Genomic DNA, 22,440 nt, shown 5'->3' with positions numbered 1-22,440 from the left:
TGAACGTTTTATAATCATGATGATATATGTCAAGCAGACATGAAAATATTTATAAAATATGGCTACTTTTCAGCGGAAATTGAGGACCCCAAGTGCCTTTAGTTACGAGCGCCGTTATAACACCGACGCTTCGTGTTCTAACTTGATAGCTTCCCTTTATGAAATAATTCAATGTTTGTGACTCCCGGACTCAAGCAAGGAATTCGAAATTGCAGCGATGAAGGACATTTGGTTTGAAGACCTTACACACTTGGCAACAGATTCCTCTAAACAATAGATAGCATATGCGATTATAAAAGATATTTATAAACCATACTTGTTTAGAGTTAAATGATAACTGAGATAAAGGCACATATATCAAACTTAAAAAAAAAAAAAAAAAACATTCGTAGTATGGAAATTGGCTCGACTACATTACTGAATTACAATATAAAACATTTTTCAATCGCATATTGGGTGTTATGAGTAAATTTTAACACTTATCCTTTTGTAATGTAGAAGGACAAATTTCACAAAATAATATTTACTGTCAAGTACTGTCAAAACTGATACATATTTTTTTATGTTTAATAGACTGAATAGAAATAATGAATTTATGTATTTTCAAATAAATTATGTATATATACTAATATCAAAATAAAATTATAGTCATATATTCATTTTGTTAGTTTGTTTGTTTGATCTAAATCGAAATTAAAGTTTGAAAAGCATAGGCTCCATGTTTTAGAAAAAGTCTTTGTTATTTATCTCAATACTGTTTACCAGCAAAACAACAACAACATAAAATAAAACCTTCAGCAATGCAATGAAATGAAAAAGAGGTTTTTGAAATTAAACTTGAAAATGAGCAAATCTTTTTTCTTTTTATTTTGAATTAAAGTGAATATGTCTAGAATTTAAGTTAATAGGTCTATAATTAAAGTGAATTGGTCTAGAATTAAAGTGAATTGGTCTAGAATTTAAGTGAATTGGTCTAGAATAATTTTAGTGAATTGGTCTAGAATTTAAGTGAATTGGTCTAGAATTTAAGTGAATAGGTCTAGAATCAAAGTGAATAGGTCTAGAATTAAAGTGAATTGGTCTAGAATTAAAGTGAATCGGTCTAGAATTTAAGTGAATTGGTCTAGAATTAAAGTGAATTGGTCTAGAATTAAACTGAATTGGTCTAGAATAAAAGTGATGAAGAGGTCTAGAATTAAAGTGAATAGGTCTAGAATTAAAGCAAATTAGTCTAGAAGTAAAGTAAACAGGTCTAGAATTTATGTGAATAGGTCTAAAATTAAAGTAAATTGGTCTAGAATTAAAAAGGAATTGGTCTAGAATTTAAATGAATTGGTCTAGAATGGAAAGTCTGTAATAAAATAATTAATAACAATGTAAGTGTTTTACATCAGTTATAACGACAAACCATGACGGTACCATAAATGGAAGTTGTTGGCAAGTTGGAGATACATGATCCAATAATATATATTTATATAGTAGATAATAAAGTGTTCTAGAACAAAATATTATTATTCATCATATAAATGTTCATTCTAAGTCATTAATAGAACTATATCAACATTTAAATTTTATTCAAATTTTGTTCAAACAATTTTTATATGAATATGCAAATGATACATTTCTATTGTTTTTAGCAATATTTGAAAATTTTATGGAAAATGTGCCCACTGTATACCTATCCACTTTAATCCTATAACAGAACAGTTAGCACAACGTTTTACCTTAAATGGTTCAAAAATATTAATTTCAACAAATTATTTGTAGACAATGATTTATAAATTATGACAACAATGATTTTAACTTTCCAAGATTCCATGATTTTTTGCAGACAAAAATTATATTCCGTGATTTTTGTTGTATTATTAAAGCACTTTATAACATTAGATCCTTTCATGAAAAAATATATATTTATATATGGTATACATTTTGTATTCAGTAACAAGATAGAAAACTAGTATCTCTTTGACATGTTTTTTTTTGTTTCCTAACTAAGCACAAATTCAGCATGTCTTCTTCATTATGTAAGTTTATCCAATATACATATAACAATATATGAAAACAATATCAAAAAGCTGGTTATACAAAATATAAAGTATGTATGTACAAAGCAAATGGCCGGAATAATGGAATAATTTAAAGACATATCTTGGTTCAATTAACAAACTTTAAGTTAAAGGGTATATTAACCTACAGTATAATCTCTTCGTTGTTGGGCTGTCTTGTTGTTTAATAACTGTTTATTCCTATTTTTACTACTCATATTTGGTCATATATTGGCAGTCGGTCAATCTGAATAACTACACAGTAATTACCAATTTCACCGCCAGTGACACAATTACTAATCTCTTTTCATTCCAGATACTTTTGTTTGTTTGATTGGTTTTTACGTCACACCGACACACTATAGGTCATATGGCGACATTCCAGCTTTACTGGTGGAGGAAGACCTCAGGTGCGCTACCGAACATTATTTCAGGCACGAAAGGGCACATGAGTAGATCTACCGACGTTCCGTAAGCAAGCTGGATAGATTCATCACATGAAAGAATCTAAAGTCCCTGTCTAGATTCGAACCCACAGTGTTGAGGGGCAAGTGGTTTGAAGTCAACAACCTTAACCACTCGGCCACTTACGCCCCATTCCATCATCTTGAGATGTCTGAGATAATTTGATGGAACTCAGCAAATGTAGATCTTAAATTCCATGATAATCCCCACGTTCAGCCAAAATTGATAAAATTTGAAAAATCTTACTTAAATAAAAATTGGGTCATTATAATGAAATAAATATGAAACAGATAATAAAGAAAAATACTAAGAAATTATATTAATTCTTAGTCTGGTACAAACGAAATTTACCGTTATAGCTTAACAGTGCACTTCCCATCACAATAGATAAAACAACCTGTTGCGCTTATTTTTAAAGCTGTAACTGTAATAGTTTATTTATACCAACGGATTAGCTGGAAAAAAAAACCCAAAATAATTGTGCATGGCAAGCAATCTTATTATGGTGAACATTTAAGCAAAGTTACTTCAAAATCTGTAAATAGATGAAAAAGTTATGGAATGGACACGAAATACAAAATGTACAACTACCAAGAGACGATCTCAATCCGTGATCTCAAAGTATGACCTCATCTGTAGGGGTATGGGTGTTGCACATTTAATGGTAACATTTGTGCCAAGTAATAAAAACAAAACCCCTTTGATAGATGAAAAGGTTATGGACAGGACACAAAATATACTCTGCAACCTTTGACCTCTAATACTATTGTTACAGAATGAGGTTTATCTCTTATGTTCTGATTACCATTAGATAGCCCCCTATTTATTTTTGGTAGTGCAGATCGATAGATGGAGTTCATTTCTACCAAAATATCTCTTTAAGTCTGGACCATTAGGATATATGAAAAAAAATATATAAATATTTTGTAGTATATTTCACTAGTTATTGCTATAATCATACCCTTTAACTTGTCCTCTCACAGTAAAATATTTGTTTTTATACAAAAGAAAATGCATAAAAAACATTGTTCACTACCTTTGTTGATTTTTCAATATAAATAACAGTATGCAGCAAAGCTTTTAATTTACATATGTATATATCCGTATCAAATTAAATCAACAAATAGATAAAAATCTAAAATTTCTTTGCCCAAAGACACATGCATCTCTATAACCTTTACAAATACATGTGTAAATAATCTAATGTCCAAAAAATATCTAATGTGAAAAAAATAACATTCGGGAAATAACCGATTTGCTACAATATTGGCTTACACTAAGACTTCCTTAAAGATATGAAAATATACTGTCAATGTAGATTGCACAAAAAGCAGGATTCATGATTCACAAACATTTTCTCATGCTTTATTTATAAATCTTTCAACTGTGATAACAACAACTTTTTGATGCACAAATATATCCACTTACACAGTAAAATGAGACATAATTGCATGCATTGAGGATACTGAATGAATGTAGGTTTAAAACTGAATTTATTAAACGAGTTAAATAAAATTTATTATGCGAGCTTCTAGTTGTATAAATTAAGTATTGAATCTAGACGAATATAATATTCTATTTATCACATAATATAAAATAAAAATGGTAATCTGTTAAAAATAGTCATCTTTCATTGACGCGCTGTAGTTTAACGATTACATTAGCGGGCTTTAACGCTATCTTAAAGATATGAATATACTGTAAGAATAAGTGTAAAATCTAATGTAGATTGCACAAAAAACCAGGATTCAAGATTCGCAAACATTTTCCTCATGCTTAATGTCTTAAAAACTTCCGAAACTGTGATTACAACAACTTTTGACACGCAAAACTATCCACCTATACAGTAACATGAGAGCTATGCATGCATATATTTAGATCACACTCTAAAATATTATAAAACACCTATCAGGCTAAATAACAGACTTGCCCATTTATCGTTGTTGGAAAAAAAACATTCATTATTTTAGTGAAAAATCAGAAATGATATGAAAAATCAAAAATGATATAAATATATATCATACTAACTAAACAGCAAACAATGTAGACGGTGATCAGATAGCACAAGTGTGCATGTGTAACATTATAAGAATCTTACACTGGCTGCCGGTACAGACCAGAATATCTAGCTGGAGGCTCTGCCGAGTTTCCGCTTAACAGTTACCCGAGAGCTAGATATTCCCGTCTGTACCGACAGCCGGTGTTTGATTCTTTTTCTTGCATATCACATATAAATTTTTTTCAAAACAGAAATTGCGAAAAACTGATATTCTCATTACGCACCTTTTTCTTATAGAAGCGTATGAACTTACAACTTCATTCATAACGATAAAATTACGTCATCATAAGAACGCAATTCATTCATAATAAAAGGCGCGCGTCAAAGACGGCATTTAAAGTACGCGACTTTAAAGTTTAAAGTACGCGAGTTCACATCCGTGTTATTTGTGCCGTGTGGCGGCTGTAAAAAGTCTCCCCGTACATTTAATCAATGATGTTATATTTTCGATCCTTGAAGATCGTTCAGCACGACATAATTGTTGTGCTTGTGGTATTTTTAGTTTCAACTTTTCGGCATTTTCTAGTTGGGTGGTTCCAATATTCCTACTTGAATAATGTTGAATCACCCTTAAGATATGTTGCCTGCTTTTTAAATTTGTCTTTTGACGTCTTATCTGTGATACGCAGGCTTCATAACCTCTGATCCCCTTTCAAAATTCCATTTTATTTAGTTCCGCCCATTGTTTTCTCGTTTAGGGCACACGCCTTTTGTTACTTGGGGACCATACGCCGCTTTTCATGGAATGGCACGGAAGTGTCACCTTGAAGGTTCCATGATAACCGCCGTATGAACACATCTGCGGATGTTTCTAAATTCAAAATTTTACTATTTCACGTTTAAATGTTGAATTCTGCTTAAGCCGGTGCTAGGGGGCGTGGAAGGTAAATTGCACTTTCCAGTACCGTCCATAAACAGGCTCAATCAAACCGAGCCTGCAACATTTTCAATTTTGCCGTGTTGGGCTTTCTTTAGGGATTCTGTTTTTATCTATTTTTTTTTGTCTTACATGGGGGTGTAAGACAGATTTTTCTAGCAACAATGTAAACGGTAGATAATCCTGTCTGATATGCAAGAATAAATTATGACCCTGTTAAAAATGACCCAAATGGGTTGAAGAAAAAAAACCTGGGCCATTGTTCAATATTAACAATATACCAGTCTAACATGTCAACATTTATGAAACCATAATGAATTATTTGTACTGTACATGAATTTTACAGTTTTCTTAATGTTTCAGAGAATAAAGACTGCATTATTCTTTACTACATGAAATACTTTTTGACTTGAGCATACTTTGAATACAGATGGATCATTCGAAAGTGGAATATCTACAAGAAATCAGCAAATGTAATGGTTTCAGCTATAAGTAAAGGTTTAAGCTATAAGTAAAGGTTCAAGCTATAAGTCTATAATTATACACTATACAAAAAGATAACTGATATTCTTCTCCTTCACATTTCTTCAATTTTTAATGGTTTAAAATCTTTTAGAATATAAGGTACATCAATTTTTACACTTTAAAAATGATCAGATCAATAATCAATAAAAAATTATATTTATATATATTCTGTTGGAAAATATTGTACAAAATTATGCAAAACAACTTTGGTAAAATAACAACACTAAAATTCAGTTCTTCTATGGTCTGTGTCTGGCGTTTTTGTAGAATCAGATTTCATATTTTTCTCCGCACGTCTTTTCCGCATGTTGCTCAGAATGCCGCAGGCTTTCTGAATTTCTATGAATTTTTCTTGTGCTGCTAGTTTTTCTGCGGCTGTGTTAAATTTATCGGGATGATACTGTCGACTAAGTTTACGACATCTTGGCTGGATTTCATCCAGATGAGCACTGAGTCCGTCAAATTCTAACACCTGAATGTATAAAACAAACATTCTAACACCTGAACGTATAACACAAATATTCTAACACCTGAACGTATAACACAAAAATTCCAACACCTGAATGTATAACACAAACATTCTAACACCTGAATGTAAAACACAAACATTCTAACACCTCAACTATAACACAAATATTCTAACACCTGAATGTATAACACAAACATTCTAACACCTGAACGTATAACACAAATATTCCAACACCTCAACTATAACACAAATATTCTAACACCTGAACGTAAAACACAAACATTCTAACACCTGAACGTATAACACAAACATTCTAACACCAGAACGTATAACACAAATATTCTAACACCTGAACGTATAACACAAACATTCTAACACCTGAATGTATAACACAAATATTCCAACACCTGAATGTATAACACAAATATTCCAACACCTGAATGTATAACACAAACATTCTAACACCTGAACGTATAACACAAACATTCTATCACCTGAATGTATAACACAAATATTCTTACACCTGAACGTGAAGCACAAAAAATTCTTTTACCTGAATTTATAACACAAACATTCTATCACCTGAAAGTACAAAACAAACATTTTAACCCCTGAACCTATAACACAAACATTCTAACACCTGTATGTATAACACAAATATTCTAACACCTACACGCATAACACAAACATTCTAACACCTAAACGTATAACACAAACATTTAAACACCTGAACGTATAACACAAACATTCTAACACCTGTATGTATAACACAAACATTCTATCACCTGTTACACAAACATTATATATAAAATTTTAATTATTTTCCATTTAAATATACTGCGAACATATAGATTGTAAGAGAAAAACAATGACAACAGAAAGCCTCGAACAAAAAATCTCTCTTATATAAGGCAATCACTTAACCGACTGTGCTATTGTATATGTGATGACATGACCTATGCATAAAGCCTGTTTGACTTTTCAAAACATTATTTCCAATATTCCATATCAATTCTCACAGGCATAACTGCAAAATTAGTGTTATTATAGTGTATTCATATTGACGGGTCAATAAAATTAGACTGGGAACAGTCATTCCTGTGTATCAATGCAACTTAATAGTAAGAAATACATTAAAGAAAACATAAATAATGACTAGATGTGAAATTTTCCTTTCCCCCATCATATAAATTTTCCAATTGTGGTCCTTCAAATTACAGATAGTCTTCAGTGCCACCTCTGCAGAGAAATAAACTCTGTCCAACAAAAGAAATTGATACTTCACACTCATACCTGGTTATATCAATTAAGCTGCACGCCTCCAGATGAGCCAAAATAGTTCAAGAAAATCAAACTTGAGAAAAAATGTACTAAGAGTTTAAGAAAAGTAATTTTAGATTCAAGTTATAATTTACATTTTATGTGCAATAAATGACTAATTTTGTCGTATTTTTATCACCATATTTCTCCTGCGTTTCTAATGTGGTAAGGGCTATTTTCAGCCTCTTTTTAGTAATTAACATGTATTGCATGTAATGTGTAAATTATTTCTTTGTTCACTACACAATTGCTTTACTTTTAAATACATTTTTTTTTAATTTTCATGAAAATTTTCATGAATCTTGAGGCATGCTGCTTTAATATCTCTAGAGCAACTTGTCTTTACAACAACACAAATCTCTGTCTTAAACATGGTGCTGTCTAGGGGTCTCACGGTTAGAGAATATGCTAACTGTTTAAAGGACAGCGTAATAACAGTGTTAAATGCTTAACCGACCGTACTAATAAAATCCTTAGATTTTCAACATTAACTTTGTTTCTCTATGACAAGATATGCCATTTTGTTCATATTTTGTTATATTCAAAATGATTACAATTCATATCCGAATCTTTTTCTAGGGTCGTACTGTACTCGATCAGATAGGAAATAAAATTGTTGAGTTCAACTAAATTATAAACAATTGTCATATCTTGTTTAAAAAAAACAAAGGTAATATTTAAAATCAATTAAAAACTTGTTCACCCCTTAGGCAAATACTAACCTCGGTTACCGGTTATTGAATTTTCAAACATGGTTTTAGCTTAAAACCAACCTTACCCGTCTAAACGTGACAACCCTAGTGTTGTTCTACATTTGTTGTACCGACTTTTCATTTTATTTTTCAACCTACCTTATAAGCATGGGCTTCTCCTGTAGGATCGAGATGTTCTACAAGTTTCTGGTAACACGTGTCCCAATCATTCACCTGGCAAAACTCGTACAGTTCGTTCATCGTCTTCTTAAAATCTTTCCAGGCTGGAGATTCAAAAAAGTTACCAATAGCTTCGTACATTGGAACATCCATCCCATCACTGGTCACAACGTGCATGTTGAAACATATCACAGAGCCCCACAGAGTCATATATATACAGCCGCATAAAGCTAAAACTATTACACGCTTAATAAAGTTACAAACCCCTGTGGGCGCTTCTTTTTCAATGTCCCATTCTCTCTTCTCAATTGCCATAAACGTGGAAAATAGAGAAGCATAGGTAATAGATGATGGACTCTCTAATAAAAGCCAAGGTGTTGAAATGGCTGCTCCCAGAATACACCACTTAAATGACACCTTCTGTACTCCTATATTAGAAACTAGGCTAACACCTGTAATCATGAAAAAAATACTATATAACAATAATATTAAGTTGAGGCGGTACACTCAAAACTAGTAACAAAACTCTCTTCATCTCATGCAACAAAACACATTTATTATAATAAAAGATATCATAGTAAATACTATGAAACAATTGACATGAATTTAAAAAGTGTTTCTTGCAAAATGAGGTTTAACTTTTGAAAACTCTAATTAATTTACTTAATTATTAACACTCTATATTGTGTATAAACAGTTTCTGTATTTATATTGGTTCTTACAGGTAATATTTCTTTAAACCACAAACTGTGATCTTAGCCCATTACAGCTTATATAAATTTAAAAATCTGCAACAAATACCAGTCATTGTGTTCATTATATGTCATTGTGTTCATTATATATAATATAATTATAGGTAATATAATTCATATAGAGACAGCATATTGGATGCTCCACTTATTACAGGAAGTATCATTTTCAATAGTGACCAATACCTAAAACTGTGCCCTTTTCATATACATGTATAATATAACATAATATAGTTAATATACCTATAGCTGCACCTATTACTGGTAATATGACTTTAAACACATGATCCAAACCATACTCCATGTTGTTTAGAACAAAGTCTGGTATAGCCAGTCTCAACAAGTAACTCATCATTGTCCCTGTTAGTAAAAAAACACATTTATTTTCTTTCTACAAATTAAGAAAACAAAAATAATAATAAAATAAAATGATCATGCCAATCATTAGTTGCTATATAAAGTAAATGGTTGCTATGTAAAATCAATAGTTGCTATGAAAATCAATGGTTGCTATGGAAGTCAATGGTTGCTGTGGAAAGTCTATGGTTGCTATGGGAGTAAATGGTTGCTATTGGAAGTCAATAATTGCTACTAAAGTCACAGATTGCTAAGGAATGTCAATGGTTGCTATGAAAGTATAAATGGCTGATACATGTCACTGACCATTATGCTATGAAAAGTAAACGTTTGCTAAGAAATTCACTGGTTGCTCAGGAAAGTCAGATGTTGCTATAGAAAGTCAATGTTTGCTATGTAAAGTAAATTTGTTTGTTTGTTTTGTTCTTGTACGCCTTTTCCCAACAGTATATTGAACAGTCATATAGGCGGGTAGTTTCCTAACCATCGCTCCTAGAGAGCTACACCAGTACTAGTCTACCTTCCTCCGCACTAAACTACCAAAGCATCTCCCGGGGATCGAGCCCACATGCTAGAAATGGAAAACAAAGTCTGCTATGAAAATCAATGATTACTATGGAAGTCAATGATTTCTGAAGAAGTCACTTTCTGCTATATGGGTGTCAATGGTTAAAAAGGTCACTGGTTGCTATAGATGGCACGGTTAATATGGAAGTCACTGGTTGCTAAAGAAAGTTAATGGTTGCTATGGAAGCTATAGATTACTACTGACAATCAATGGATGCTATGGATGGAAGTACCTAGTTGCTTTATGATAAGAAAATGATAACTGGGCTAAGAAAATTAAGAAAGTTAATGGTTGCTATTCAAAGTGAATGGTTCTTATAGAAGTTACTGTTGCTGATCAGTTCTCTTATTGCTAAATATCTCAATGATTGCTATGGAAATCTCTGGCTTCAATGAAAAGTCAATGTTTGGGTTGCTATAAAAATCAATAGTTGCTTTGGAAAGTCAATGGTTAATATGGAAAGTCATTGCTTGCTATGAAAATCAATTGCTGACCCACTGGCTTCTATTTTATGTCATGCTCCAGGGTTGTGCCAATTTATTTTGTACCCAAGAGCTATTATTTATTCAACTTGGGTAAGTTAAGGAACAACGAAGTGGTTAAGGTCACTGACTTCAAACCACTTGCCCTTCATCACTGTAGGTTCTGCCCCTCACGGCTGAGGGTTTAAATCCCGGTTCTTTCATGTGAGGAAGCTATCAAGCTAGCTTACGGAACGTCAGGGTTCTACTCAGATGCCGTTTGTGCCTGAGAAAATGTACGGAAGGGCATCTCCATCAGTAAAACTGGAAAATGGTCATATGACATATACTGTTTTAGTGCGATTTTAAACCCAACCCCAAAAACCAACTTGGGTTGGATCAAAAGTCAAATAACAAAGCTCTAGCCCTTTTTGGTTTTATATTGTCACTGTTTTCACTTTATACATAGGATAAAAAAAACCTTCACCCCCATGCAGGGAAAAGTCGAACAAACTTTAAAAGAAACACTAGACAATGTTAAGTGCTTAATATCTAATAATTGTGCAGGTTCAGAATTTCTTTTTCCTCCAATGTTACTTATTGTAACATATAAGGAATACCCATGACCCCCAATCTCTGTGGGTTCGGGCCAATTTTCATCCAAGAGCTTTAATTTGAACAAACTTTGTATATGTCCACAAAACAATATTAAATGTCATATATCTAAGCATGAATTACCTTTGTGGCTCGAAAAATCTTTAATATATATATATATATATATATATATATATATATATATATATATATATATATAATATATATATATATATATATATATATATAATATATATATATATATATTTACCCAGGACCTCCCTGCGACAAATTAAGAGGCAGGGCTATAATTGGAACAAACTTTGCAGAGACCCAATACATAATGTTTAATGCCAAATTTATCTAAGCTTTTGGAGAAGAAAATTTTTGACGCCATAAACAAGGCACATTGCATGACAGACACAGAGCGATAGTAAAAGCTTGCCTTTGAGCACTTTGTGTTAACCTTACAACACGTAAGTTATGTAGAAATTAGGAAACTGTAGATTAGCATATTGCCTACATGTATATATTCTATACACACACATTCATTTAAAACACATCATCTTTGTAATTATCTTATACACATTACGAAAATCTATGCTGCATTAACATTTAATTAATATAATGTCCACTGATTGTACTATAAAAGAAAATACAATAGACATACCTAGCATATTAAATTTTGATGCTTTATAATTATCTGCACCTGTAAAAAATTAACCTGAACATCCTATTTATGAATTGCTAATAGCAACACATAAATTTACACTTCCCCTTTGGGTCATCAAACAGATGTTTTTTAATCACCATATTAATCAGCATACAAAATTACCCCTACTATATATCTGAAGAAATATATGGTTAAGCTCAAATTAAATACATTGTTAAAGGGACTCCACTGAGGTTTAAAAACCTTAAAAAATTAACATTTGAATTTCTTACTTAAACAAGTACAAATGTAGCTGCAATGCAGCAGTTGACATTACGCCATTACGAGAAGAGATTGCTCCGCCCACTGATTCACGTGACCCAGTCATTCAGAACCTTAGACAAAAGACGGTGCTGACGTTTACGCGAAACTGTCATGCCACTTAAGTGATTAAAAGACTACCTGCTAATGCTACAAAGTTTCGTGATCACCTATCAATTATTTCAGTAGGAAATGATGTTCAAAGGTTTTTCTATTTTTGGCTTTATAGTGGCCCCTAAAAGGCGCCAGTCAAATTAATATGAGCAAATTAGATAAAAGCGCACCTAAGAATGCTACAAAGTTTGGTGATCATCCATCAATTAGTTGTGTAGAAATAGATGTTTAAAGGTATTTCTATTTTTAGCTTTAGCTGCCCTTAAAAGGGTCCAATCACAATAATATGAGCAAACTTGATATAAGACTACCCAAGAATGCTACAAAGTTTGGTGATCATCCATCAATTAGTTTTATAGAAGAAGACGTTTAAAGGGTTTTCTATTTTTAGCCCTAGAGACCCCTAAAAGGAGACAATCAAATTAATATGAGCAAACTTGATATAAGACTAATTAAGAATGCTACAGACAAAATTTGGTGATCATTCATCAATTAGTTCTATAGAAGAAGACGTTTAAATGTTTTTTCTATTTTTAGCTCTAGAGACCCATAAAAGGGGCCAATCAAATTAATATGAACAAACTTGATAAAAGTCTACATAAGAGTGCTACAGACAAAGTTTGGTGATTATCCATTATTTAGTTCTGTAGAAATAGACGTTTAAAGGTATTTCTATTTTTAGCTTTAGCTGCCCCTAAAAGGGGAAAATCACAATAATATGAGCAAACTTGATATAAGACTATCTAAGAATGCTACAGACAAAATGGTGATCATTCATCAATTAGTTCTATAGAAGAAGACGTTTAAAGGCTTTTCTATTTTTAGCCTAGAGACCCCTAAAAGGGGCCAATCAAATTAATATTTGCAAATGTGATAAAAGACTTCCAAAGAATGCAACAGACAAAGTTTGATGATCATCCATAAATTAGTTCTCTAGATAGAGATGTTTAAAGGCATTTCTATTTATAGCTTTAGCTGCCCCTAAAAGGGCCAATCAAATTAATATGAAAAAAAAACTTGACAAAAGACTACCCAAAAATGCTACAGACAAAGTTTGGTGATCATCCATTAATTAGTTCTGTAGAAATATACGTTTAATGGTATTTCTATTTTTAGCTTTAGCTGCCCCTAAAAGGAGCCAATCACAATAATAATTATGAGCAATCTTGATATAAGACTATCAAAAAATGCTAAAGACAAAGTTTGGTGATCATCCATCAATTAGTTCTATAGAAGAAGACGTTTAAAGGGTTTTTTATTTTTAGCCCTAGAAACCCCTTTAAGGGGCCAATCAAATTAATATGAGCAAACTTGATAAAAGACTACCCAAGAATGCTACAGACAAAGTTTGGTGATCATCCATTTATTAGTTCTTAAGATATAGATGTTTAAAGGTATTTCTATATTTAGCTTTATCTGCCCCTAAAAGGGGCCAATCAAATTATAATAGCAAACTTGATAAAAGACTACCCAAGAATGCTACAGACAAAGTTTGATGATCATCCATAAATTAGTTCTCTAGATAGAGATGCCTAAAGGTTTTTGTATTTTTAGCCCAAGAGCCCAAGAGACCCCTTAAAAACATCCCAAGAATGCTACAGACAAAGTTTCGTGACCATCCATCAATTAGTTCTGTAGTAGAAGTTTTATAGGTTTTCTATTTTTAGCTCTGTTGACCCCTAAAAGGGGCCAATTGAAATAGCAGGAGCAAATTCAAGTGTGACTGTCACAAGGATGCTACAGACTAAATTTAAAGTAAAACTGCCCAGTAGTGTCAGAGAATAAGACGATTGTTGACGCATGACGACGGACGCCGGAGTATCCCCCTTTGATACTTATAGCTCACCCTGAGCCTTCGGCTCTGGTGAGCTAAAAAAGTAAAATTATATAAATGAACCAGTAACTTTACAAATGTTTGTTGGGTTTTATGTTCAAAATCACTTATATGTAATGCATTTGTGCATAAATTGTCAAAATTAAATGTGAAAATTGCTCTTGCGTAACTTTGTTGTATGATATATGATTAAATGTATATTTGTACATTAGATATTTTCGTGATACAACACAATATTATTCACTTCAAAATAAGTTTCGCAAATACCAGACCTCGGCTTTAAATTAAAACCGTGATCAGATATGATGTTATTGAAGCAGACGTATATTAATATTTAAATCATTTTATTCATATAGCTTTAATAGAAATATTTAGATAGGATAATTTCACCTAAAGAATTTATTACATATTCTCTCATTTCATTTGCAAGTATTTCTTTCTACTGCAGCATTTTATAGACACTATGTTAAGAACGAACAAAAAATATCATATCACCTGGATAGTCTGAGACCTTATAATATATAATGTGATTATGAATTTACATAATTGTATTGAAGAAAGGAAAATAGTATTTGTTAAAAAAGTTTCCTTGTTTAACGCAATGTGGTATAGCCAGTTTTAACTTTCGTACCTGCTTTATAACTTATTATCTTCATATATAGAAAGCTACTGAAATTTTAGTTTTTGTAAAACAAACTAACTGACTCCATATATCAATATGTCAGGATATTTTGTAACTTAGATAAACCGTTTAAATAGCTTTTAATTGACAAATAATCAAAATAATTTCAAAATAAATACTGCTCCACCATTGTCTTATACAAATAGCTTGTCTAAGGAAAATGGCGGACTTCTCAGACAACTTAGCGTGAAACTGATAACGGTCGCCGATTGGCTTATTTAGACCCCTGCCCGCTTGATTGACAGGCGGCGTAAAGTAAAAAAAATGCGCTCACTACAGATACTTAACCAAATTATTCCTACGCACATTAGATTAAGTATACTCAACCCCCATGATACCGGTGACTACACGATACCGGTGTATTCACAGATCTCGCGATATTATTGTCAACACCACCTACCAAGCGTATATATTGACATGCTCTCGTAATATTTGCTATTTCAAAGTTTTTAAACATTTTAATGAGTTTCTGAGAAAAATATTTCGCATATCCTACCTTATTTTTCATTTACTATCCTTTCCCTCAATTGCATAAATCGGTCTCTCTACAAAACACATATTTTTCTTTCCAAATAAATAAAAAATGACAGGTGTTGACGTCATTCATACCTCCATTACATGTCACTTGACCTTTGACATCATTTTTGCCGGGAAAAAAATAATCTATGGAAAGCCAATATTGCATATAAAAAATAATGTGAAAATGGAAAAGTCAGTTTCATTCAGTCTTTTAAGGGAGTCTGTGTAAAGTGCCATATTGATATTGTATCTTCTTCATGTAGAAATGAAATAGATTCAATGATATAACAGGACCAGAAAATCACAACAACACTAAAATTAAGTGAAGGGGGCTTTTTTTTAATCCAGTCACATAGAATATACACCTGTAATTGGGAGTGGAAGATTCTAATACAGATATCACTTGGGAGGTTATAAAGATGAACAGTAAATTATTTTAACACAAATTTTTATATTGTTTTTAAGTTATTTTTTAGATATGCATACAAGAATGCTAAAATGATAATTTTGCTATTAAAACTGCTATGGCTTTCCATATAAATTTTTTAACATTTTTACCAGTGCACCGGTAGCATGAAGTCTGTTTAACTACGTCATACAAAATAGTTGATATTGTTTACATTTGTAGTGAGCGAAAATTTCATAGTAACATAACTTTGCAATGTATTTTTAAGAGGATTAAATGTTAATGAAGTTGTTAATTCCTTCTTTTTTTCAAGCCAGTAATTTTTTTTCTGAAAAACACATTGTATAAAATATGTACAACGGTATCGTGGAGACCCGGGCTACTATTGTAGATTTTTTCCGAATATGTTGATTTCTGTTACTTGTTCATTAAAGGTTTGAATAAACGAATGTAAAAACTTTCTTTTGCTTTCCTTATGTTTGTGTCATGCTCAGTTTCGAGTACGAAAACAGAAAATCTTTCCCTAACATCAGATAAGTGACTACCGCACTCGATCAAATGATCAGTTGCTCGACTGAATTTCAAAAAGACCCATAACTCAGCCAAAACATTTTCAACCAGAAAGTCCGTCTTATATGCACCAGTACACTGACTACATTGTAACATGCCATTACTCAGCCAAAATCATTCAAAAATATGCATGTCAAGTACTTGAGGTATTGATCAATGCTGCAACATTTCATTCTAACTGTAAGATTAGTACAAGAAAAGTCTAAATAGATTTTAAAAAATAAAATCATTAAAGGGACATAACTCTGACAATAATCATTTAATATGAAAATAACAACTATATGCACAACAAGACTTGGTACTGATTATTCCTGTAAAGTTTGGATGAAATTACACCAGTAGTTTTCGAGTAGTCCAGACAAGTTATATGATGGACGGACAGATTGACAGATAGAGAAGTGATCCTTGTACAGTCTCGGCATCAGGTGACACAAAAACCTGGGAAAGTTCATTTAAGAAATTCAGCTAGTGACTAGTTAAACCAATAGCACTGACAAGTTGCCAATGCTGCATTATAAGTTACATACCAATGGTTAGGCTGATTATAAAGTCTTGTTAAGTTTCTTCTGTGTAAATAATTACATGTACAACTTTATAATTTTTATCAAAGTAGAATACATGTATGTAACTACATTGTATGTATCCATTGGCCATTTTCATTTGTTTGTTTGATTGGGTTTTACTTCAAACTGACACAGTATAGGTCATTTGGGGATGTTCCAGCATTATTTCAGGCACGAACGGGCACCCAAGAAGAACCACGGATGTTACGTAAGCTAGCTGGATAGCTTCCTTACATGAAAAATCATGTCGGGATTCGAACCCAAAGCGGTGAGGGGCAAGTTGCTTGAAATCAACAACCTTAACCACTCGGCCACGGACACCCCTTTGGCCATTTTCAATCCCCAGTTAAAGCCCCTGCCCTGCGGGAAAGTTAGACAATAAAACTTCCACTTGATATTCGCACACAACAAGTTGGTGCAACTGCATTTACTTTGCAATAAAGGGACAATTTTCTAACAAATAATGAAGCAATAAAAAAAATGTATGACTCGAGTATAATGGCAAAATACATTGTAAACATTGTTATTATCAATTATAAAATGATTAAGAACTTAATTAATTGGCTGTCAAATGCTCAGTTATAATTGCTTCCAGTAAATTAACAGCAGCTGTTATATATATATGCATATACACTACACACACACATTGCATGTACAATCGAGTGGGGATTCCAATGGTCAGTGCCTTTTGTTTAAACCTGTTTAAAATAAAGGGAAAAGGACACTCGTCACTTTCAATAATACATACAATTAACACATTCAGGGAGTTTTTTTTTAAAAAGAAGAAAATCTGTTTCATATCTCTTGCAAATTATTTTATAACTGGGTCATATATTATTTGGGCACTGTTTTCAATTGGTACCCCTTTTTATCAATTTTAGCTAAATTCAGCTGAGTTATCTGCAGCTAAGAATATGAGGTGACCCAAGTTGGGCTTGAACCCATGACACCTAACAACACAGCCAAAGAAAACAGGTCCATTTCAAAGACTTTCTATAATGAGTTAAAGATGTGCATAAAGATCTGTAAAGATATTTTATATAGAATGAATACCAGTCACTCAGTTGCATTGGCAAAAATGATTATGTAAACTTATACATAAAAACATATATATAAAGTGGAAAAGAAAGAAAATCAAGGGAATTCCCAATAAATCCCAGGGTTTCATGTTATCAAAAGGGGCAGGACGTGAAGTAGAGTAAATTCACACTTGGTTCAAGACAACGAAATGGTTGCAAACTTGATAAATATAACTCCAGCTCATATTTTTTCCAAGAAAGTTGTTTTTGTTATTTTAATATGCCTATTCATAGTTTTGACACATTTTGAAACATTCAGTTTTAGGTTACAGCTCCCTAGCTTCTGATGTGATGAAGTTATTGAAGATATAAACTAGTCATGTGCATATCTTGAAATTTGACAATTCTGGTCAATCTTTCTCCTCATCTATTTCACAGGTTTTTTTTCTCAGCACATTTGGAAAATGAACTGACTCCCAGAATTGGGAAATTTTACAATGCTATTGACAAATTGGGAAAAACAGACAATTAACATAACATATACATCAAATAAGACAAAGAAATCAAATATTTGGTCAAATCAAATATTTGGTTAAGTGAACTCTTTTCTGTCCCAATGGGAACTGTAAATACTATTACCTGCAGCCATAGACAAATGCATCAGCTTTAAGAAAATGTATTATTTTACTGATTTTGTTATCTGGTTAATAAGTTTTACTTGCTACAAGTTTAAGTTTAGCAGGCACGCGTGATATTTTAACTGGCTAGGAAGTTGCCAATCTATGTTATCTATGTCTCTGCTGTATTGAATAACATTAAACAAGTCTTTCCCAGTGTCACCATGGGTGAGTTTACCAGACCAATTCCCAATGGAAAATATGCTTACTTTTTCCCAATCTTTAAAAAAGAATATTCCAAATAGAACTTAAATTCTCAATACCAAAACTGACAAATTTGCTTGAGTTCATTCCAGAATTGTAACAGAGAGAATCTGATGTTTCTACAAATTCCCTTGTTTAATTTTTATGCTTTGAAAGATAGTTTGCATTGGTTTGAATAAATAAACAATAAACAATAAATTTAAAGTACAATACCAAAAGAACATGAAGAGGGTTTCAAAAAGTACCAAATATTTTTTCCACTTAAGCAATGCTACTCGGCAAAAATTCAAAAACATGGCAAGCCTCTTTTCCTAAAATGGCCAGGGAAAAGGTCTGTAATATAGATAAATAATGTAGTGATACATTTAGGATATGGAACTCCAATGTATACGAATTTAAATCCAAATATAATGTCATTTTGTCAATTCAAGCACATATTTATACTTACCATATATTATATCCTATGATTTTATTTCAAAACAGCTAATATTAAGTTTTATTGATATATATGATAAGCATATGTGGATAATGTGCTGGGATTGACAAATTTACATATTTTCTTTAATTTTAATGCATTTTCCCTATATTTTACAGCCAAATACATTTTAAGCTGTTTCCTCTAGCCCAAAATAGGTATATTTCCCCCTAAAATGCTATTTTTCTCGTGAAATGCCATGTGCATAATCTTCAGCAGAACAATGATGGCTGACTTATATCAGCTAGTTTGTAAATTTAATTGAAGCTGTCCCTATAATTTTATAGCCTCAGATATGTATCATGCATGTTATATTGAACTGTCACATGTAAGTTGAAAAATTTATAAAATGTGTGCATAAATTTCATTCTCAGTTAGTGGAATATGATTTCAAATTTTCCCTCTTTTCTGATTTATTGCTTTATATTTTCCCCTTCAGAAAGCCACAGATTGTTTTGAAAATAAAAAAAACATCACTGCCATCACATGTACTTAACATTTTATATATATATATATATATATATATATATATATATATATATATATATATATATATATGCCGAAGCGGACCCGGGCTTTGGCTGGCCCGGCAATAAACTTCATGTGTATATTTAAAAGGAAATCAAATAAAAAACAATTAAAAAATAGATAGTATTTTTACCTATCAGTGACATTTTCAGTGTCAGTTCTATAAGGTGCTGCCATATTCAATGCAACTCAATGAAAATAAATAGGCGGGGTATTACGGAACAATTGCAACTTTTCCGATTAATAACAACGTTGAGTGTTCCGAATGAAAACGGCAGTGGTGTAAAAAATACCGAATGACACCTTTAAAAGGGAAAAAATAACTTTTTTTAACTGACTTCCCTGTTCATAGGCTTTTCCTAATTTCTTATAAAAAAACTTAATATACGGTAAGCAGTTTTGAAAAAAATCTTCATATTTCAAAACAGCTTATATTAAGGTTTTATGATATATACATTATAAGTACCTGTCATGGGATTGACAAATATATAAAATCTACATTTGATTTGGGTTTTGTGGCGTTTTTAGCTCAACACACAAACACAGGTGCTCGTCCAGTCTTGGTGCCCATATAAACAAATTGAAGTTAAAAAAACACCAGAACAAATATTCTGGGTTGAGTGAAAGAAAAAAAAAAGATTTTCCCCCTATATACCATAACTACGAAAAATACACTTTAATTTGTTAAAATCTTGCAAAATTCCGTTGATGGTCGGCCATCGTACTATTCCGCTCTCCTGGTTTCCTACGACTGCGTTCGCAGAACAGTAGACAACGGTAACCATCAATTTATTTGTTACTGTTGTCTATTGTTTAGCGAACGAAGTCGTAGGGGACCAGGACAATGGAACAGTACGGTGTATTTTTTTGTACTTTCGTTTTCGACAAAATGGCCGACCATCAACGGAATTTTGCAAGATTGTAACAAATTGGAGTGTCCGAGTTTAAATGTAAGTTATTTAAGGTTGTAAGTAAGGTAGAAAAAGAATGTTAACAATTTTCTAAATGCATGATGTGTAAAGAGTAGCAAAATAGCTTGTATTGTTACAGAACTCGACATTGTGGTTGTTCCACATAGTGTCCTAGTAAAGCTCCATAGCGTTACGGCGACTAGGTGATCTTTTCGTAGTACAGTAAACTTCACTTATAGCGAACACGGTTATAGCGAACTTCCGGTTATAGGGAACAATTTATTTTGGCCCGAAATTTGCCCTTCTTTATTTAATATTATAAATATGGTTAAAGCGAACACGGTTATAAGGAATTATCGCGTATAAGGAACTCATTTCTTAGTCCCAATTTAGTTAAAAGTAAAGAAAATTACACTTTTATAACGAACTCCAAAATATCGGCTATCCTTAAATAGACTTTCATTTTCATTGGCACGGATTAAAACTCGGCCGAATGTACCGTTTATCGTTGTATGTACTTCAATACATCTATTAAAATGAATTATTATAGTTTTCTATTTAGGATATTTTTAGCACGCACGTTCTCTTTTCACCAAGATAAAACGGTTATTTATTTCTTTTCTTCAATTATAGTTTTGCTCGAGTAAAATAATTATAATAATCTATTATCGGTTTTCAACAAAATCACGCTTGCTTGCAAGCATGATCCATTGCAAACTGCAAAGTACGCTTGATTTAAATGTATATTATATTTTATGATAAACTGACATAGGGAGTAAAGCTTAAACTGTAATGGCAATTATTTAAATTCCAAAAAGTACGTCTAGGGTATTGTGTCTAAAATAGAGATAAATGACTAATATTTTTTAATCAAAAGCTCTTCAAAATGGCGGACAATGGTAAACAATCAGTTCGTTATATGTAAATCTGTTCGCTATAAAAACTCCTGATACAAGGAAATAATTTGCTATATGCTTACAAGGAACTCTGGATATAAGCAACAGATTTTGAATGTCCCAATGAGTTCGTTATATAAGCGGAGTTTACTGTAATGGTATATAGGGAAAAAAATTTTTTTTCACTCAACCCAGAATATAAATCTAGTTGTTTTTTATTTCGTTTTTTTTTTGCAACTTCAATTTTTTATATAGGCGCCAAGACTGGACGAGCACCTGTGCACACAAAGTGTCTGTGCCCATGGCAGTAAAACATATAATCAATATTTTACCTATCAACATTTGACCAGCGAACCTCGCAATTTTCCACGGTGGTTGCGGGTGTTTTGCTATCCTTGCCTGGAATATGGCACGAACTCTTTGGTCTTTATTTGCCTCATAAAGATATTCAGGAAGTCTCCACAAGTCACGTATCCATCCGAGAAAGAAACCACCTAAAGACATCCACCACAAAAACGCTTGTTTATCTCTACCAAGATAAAAATGATGCAGTCCCAACGGTCCACCTAGCACCCAGCATATATACGCAACAACAATATTCGCCATGATACTTCTGACAAAGTTGTTTACCTTGCGTCCGATAATGAAACAATTCAATTATTAACTATCGGGAAGTTTATCAAATTTGCATTGCGCATGCTCAGAGTG

The 22,440-nt window shown here is 32.2% G+C and overlaps 1 protein-coding gene across 1 annotated transcript; it reads right to left on the bottom strand.

Moving 5' to 3' along the window:
• Nucleotides 1-553: 553 nt before the first annotated feature.
• On the bottom strand, nt 554-22,422 carry LOC132718941 (dnaJ homolog subfamily C member 22-like). The gene is made up of 4 exons (XM_060702655.1): nt 22,065-22,422; nt 9,625-9,741; nt 8,612-9,084; nt 554-6,443 (listed from the first exon to the last, which is right to left on the bottom strand). Exons 1-4 carry the CDS (start codon nt 22,336-22,338, stop codon nt 6,195-6,197), a joined length of 1,113 nt encoding a protein of 370 aa, XP_060558638.1. The 5' UTR covers nt 22,339-22,422; the 3' UTR covers nt 554-6,194.
• Nucleotides 22,423-22,440: the final 18 nt, after the last annotated feature.

This window comes from Ruditapes philippinarum, unplaced genomic scaffold (assembly GCF_026571515.1).
Source record: "Ruditapes philippinarum isolate M1 unplaced genomic scaffold, ASM2657151v2 ctg4819_1_1_1_1, whole genome shotgun sequence".
Lineage (NCBI taxonomy): Eukaryota > Metazoa > Mollusca > Bivalvia > Venerida > Veneridae > Ruditapes > Ruditapes philippinarum.
This window is presented reverse-complemented; position numbering and strand designations above follow the sequence as displayed.

What these genes read in the sequence shown, in the direction of transcription:
- LOC132718941 (XM_060702655.1), bottom strand. Translation starts at nt 22,338, where the DNA reads ATGGCGAATATTGTTGTTGCGTATATATGCTGGGTGCTAGGTGGACCG. An exon ending in AGTAATAGGTGCAGCTATAG is followed by an intron (nt 9,085 to 9,624) that starts GTATATTAACTA and finishes TCATGATTACAG; the next exon opens with GTGTTAGCCTAGTTTCTAAT. An exon ending in GAGAAGCCCATGCTTATAAG is followed by an intron (nt 6,444 to 8,611) that starts GTAGGTTGAAAA and finishes TTATACATTCAG; the next exon opens with GTGTTAGAATTTGACGGACT.